This window comes from Merops nubicus, unplaced genomic scaffold, assembly GCF_000691845.1.
Source record: "Merops nubicus isolate BGI_N331 unplaced genomic scaffold, ASM69184v1 scaffold21022, whole genome shotgun sequence".
NCBI classification, from domain to species: domain Eukaryota; kingdom Metazoa; phylum Chordata; class Aves; order Coraciiformes; family Meropidae; genus Merops; species Merops nubicus.
Window position 1 is genome coordinate 1 of NW_008591910.1, and position 3939 is coordinate 3939.

The 3939-nt window shown below is 48.4% G+C and overlaps 1 protein-coding gene across 1 annotated transcript in view; it reads right to left on the minus strand.

Moving 5' to 3' along the window:
* Window positions 1-3292: 3292 nt before the first annotated feature.
* KIF23 (kinesin family member 23) overlaps window positions 3293-3939 on the minus strand; it is a gene marked incomplete at its 3' end in the record, with an annotated part of 16079 nt that continues 15432 nt past the window's right edge. The window contains exons 17-20 of the mRNA XM_008935006.1: window positions 3833-3915; window positions 3646-3648; window positions 3482-3563; window positions 3293-3363 (exon numbers count right to left, since the gene is read on the minus strand). Coding sequence (XP_008933254.1) covers window positions 3293-3363; window positions 3482-3563; window positions 3646-3648; window positions 3833-3915 — 239 coding nt within the window. The remainder of the gene's footprint in view (window positions 3364-3481; window positions 3564-3645; window positions 3649-3832; window positions 3916-3939) is intronic.

A 3939-nucleotide genomic window follows, 5' to 3' on the forward strand; every position in this document is an offset into this window, starting at 1 on the left:
CACACACAGACCTGCCTCAGAGCTCTCTCTGCTTGGAGCTTTTTCAAGCCAGACTTCTTGGTCCCCAGAGCAAGTGGAAAGCTCAGAACCCATCAAGCAGTGCTGGAGACAACAGAACAATGCTGCTCTGCCTCCTGCTTTCTCAGAGAGTCATTTCTCTGAACTCAAGACAGTCTTGGAAGCTCTGCAGCAGCACTTGCTCCAGCTCGGGAACTAGGAGACCTGTGGGACCTGAGAACATCAGCCTTTTCCTGGACCATCTGACAGGAAATTGGTTTATATGGGCTACAAAGAGGCACTAACATTGGTCACCTTTGTCCTGAAAAAGATTGTAAAAATTCCCCTAGGCTTTATAGAAAAAGAAGCTCTCTTAAACCACTTTGTTAAAAAGCCTTTTCTTATGTTGGAAAAGGCTCAAAGCTTCAATATCTTAATGAGGCTGCCACTCAAAATGGAACTAAGTGCCCTCAAAAGCCATCTGCAGACACAGAAATAAGCTCATCCAAACCATATCGTGGGATCCAAGCAGACTCATAGAATCATTCTGGTTGGGAGAGACCTTTCAGGTCATGGAGTCCAACTGTTCCCCCAGCACTGCCAGGTCCCCACTGCCCCGTGTCCCTCACACCACATCTCCACGGCTTGGAAACCCCTCCAGGGGTGGGGACTCCACCACTGCCCTGGGCAGCCTCTTCCAGGGCTTTCCTTGGTGTACACCTCAGGAGGATCCCCAAAAGCTGGATTCATTCACAGCCCTTTGCACAAGGCACAACCAGGATGTTGTGTTGCTCACCTTGGTTTCTGTAGCTTAGCACAAGCCTAAGTCACAAACCTGTGGTTTGGAAGTGCTGTTGAATAAAAGTATTTATTTTAACATGTTTGCAGAGCCACGCATACAAAGTTCTCACCATATCTGTGAGCAGATCACCCTTGTAACCCCATATCTACAGATGTAAAACATAGGATTTACTCACACTACAAAATAAAAGTAGATCTGATGTCCAGCCACTGCTACTCATCAGGATTCTTGTTTCCTTCCTGTGGTTTGAAATGTTCTCATTCTGCTTTTCCCTAAGCTGATTTGCATGTTAAATAATCCAAAGGTAGCTCATCTGAGAAGAAATCCCTATTACCAAGCTGGTGCTGGCTCTAAGAAAAGAGGACATGGCATAGAAACACTTGTAAAGTGCTTTGCTGTGTTTAAATAGATAGCAGCATTGGTGCCCCTCCAAACCAGAGGACCTGCCAAGGAAGGGGCAGGGACCAGGAGATGGGGGTTTTGCCCTGTAAAAAATGAAAAAGCTGAAAAAAAGCTCTACAAGGCAAGAGCCTCTTGTCACTAGTCTATGAAAATAGAGCTTAATAACAAGGATTCATACACAGGAGAGGGAAGGGGGAAAGGCAGAACCCCCCCTAAAGCTACTGGGAATAGCCACACAAGGTTCTTTGGGCTGGAGAATCAGGTATCTCCCATTTAACCCTTGCCTGGCACAGGCTGTTACAAATACCAGCCTGGAGTGATAACAAAGCTGGGTTTGGGCAGATATATCCCTGGCAGCAGATATTACAGCAAAGTGAGGAGTCCAAGGTGGTGCTGGCACCTTCAGGTCATGGTTTTCTTCTCCTACAAAAGAAAAAAAGCCACAAAGAACTCAGAGTTTACACCCCAGTCATCTACAGAGCACTCGACAGCCCCTCCAGCTGCTCTGCTGTGCAAGTCTCACCTGTCCTCCTCCAGTTAACCCAAGGAAACTAAAGAGCTTCCTTATAAAGGTTGAGTTTTGCTGTCTTTTATTAAACAGTCACAAGCTTAAACCAAAGTTTGATGAAGAAATACAAGCACCAGCTCAAGGCTCAGGCAAACCAAAGGCTTTGCTATGCTGTTCCAAGGCTGGAAGGAGCAGTAGCCACCTTCAGCAGGTCCCAGCTCCTCAAAAGTGACATCATAAGGTGTATGAGAGGCAAATATTCATCACCTTCTCTCCAAGGGACTTCAGATACTCTCCAAAACAGCCTTTCAACATAGTCCTAACCTTTTTTGGATTCTGAGTGCAGCAATGTAGTTGATCTTGGCTTCACAGAAGCCTCTTTACCTCTCCAGCTCTCTCTCTCTCTCTCTCCTGCCTGTAAAACTGTCTTGACAGCCTGCAAATTCTCTTCCCCTGAGCTGAGTGTGATTTCCACAGCACTGCCAGCTCCTACCTGCAAGAGGCCAAACCTGGGTAGTGAACTCTTGTTGAGCTCAGTGTCTCAGAGCAGATTATCCCAGCAGCAGTTCTTTGCTCAGGGGAGTGTTTTGTTCCATGTGGGGGCTCAAGGGAAGAGCACCACCAGCATCTTGGCTTTGGATCAGCACTGGTGTGGCCAGCAGGACTAGGACAGGGATTATTCTGAGTTCAGTTTTGGGTCACCACTCCAAGGGCACTGAGAGGCTGGAAGGTGTCTCCAAAGGAGGGTAACCACATCTCCACAGCTTGGAAACCCCTCCAGGGGTGGGGACTCCACCACTGCCCTGGGCAGCCTGGCACAGCCCTGGGCAACCCTCCAGGGCAACAAATTGTTCCTCAGGGACAACCTCAACCTGCCCCGGGGCAACTTGAGGCCCTTTCCTCTCGTCCTGTCCCTTGTTCCTTGGGAGAAGAGCCCGACCCCCCCCTGGCTCCAGGCTCCTGTCAGGAGCTGTGCAGAGCCAGAAGGTCTCCCCTGAGCCTCCTTTGCTCCAGGCTCAGCACCCCCAGCTCCCTCAGCTGCTCCTCCCCACACTTGGGCTCTAGACCCTTCCCCAGCAGCTCCGTTGCCCTTCTCTGGCCACGCTCCAGCCCCTCAAGGTCCTTCTGGGAGGGAGGGGCCCAAAACTGAACCTAATATTTGACGTGTTTGTAACTTTAATTAGATTTACATAAAGATAGAGAAGTGGATGTATTTTACTACACCAGCATCTGATAAAGGCCAGGGGTGAGGGAGAAGAGGAGAAACATCTTAGTGCTTTGCCACTGCTGTCATCCTACAGCTCCCAGCTTTTTACAGTCAAGATAGCCCAAGATTAAACTTCACCTTCTGTTCAGTGCACCAAATGCCAGTTTTATCCAGAAGACAAACCAATAATTCTGCTTAGAGCCTCCTACAGATCTAACCTCTCACCAGTGTCCAACAGGAACAAGCCTGTTTGTTTTGCAGTATTAAGGAGGCACCTACCCCAAAACTAAAGCAGCAGGGTCAAGGCAGGGAAAAACAATCTCACTGTAGATGTTCCCAGGCAAATATCCCAGCTACAAAGGAGAGATGGACTTACTTGGGCTGAGCATGATGCTGATATCCAGGTCCAAGGGCTGATCCTGCCCTCATCTCCACTGCCACAGAACACTGAGAAGACACAGAAAAAATCAGGCTCTGCTGCAACCCCTCCCCCTCCAGCTATCAGTGTGACCCCAAATTCTCATCCACATCAAGCAAGAGATGCCCCCCTCATTTTTTAGCTTACTCTGGTTTCTACATCAGTCCATTCAGAGTCTGCAGCCTCCTCAGGGGGGTCAGGGTTGCAAGGGGATGATCTTCTCTTTCGACTGGCAGGGGGATAGAGGAGGGTTAAAAAAATAAGTTCCAAGCCTCATGTATTTTATATTTTATGTTTTATACTTTCTAAACCTACTCTCCACAGCATGACAAGCTTAAAAGCAGTTGTAGGTTCTACAAGCCCCTCTGAGTTACTTTTATAGGACTTGAAGTGAGAAGCAACAACTTTGTGTGCAGAAGTTTGGACCAGAAGGTTACACACACTCATGGAGTGATGTCTCCAGCAGCCTCAGAACTCACCACGAGGACCACAACTCACCCTGTTGGAGATTCTTGCTTCAGAGTCTCTACCTCTGTGAACTGCACAGCCTGTCCACCACCCCTGGTTTTGAAAACATCACCCTGGAAAGCAAAAGAAGTTCAGCA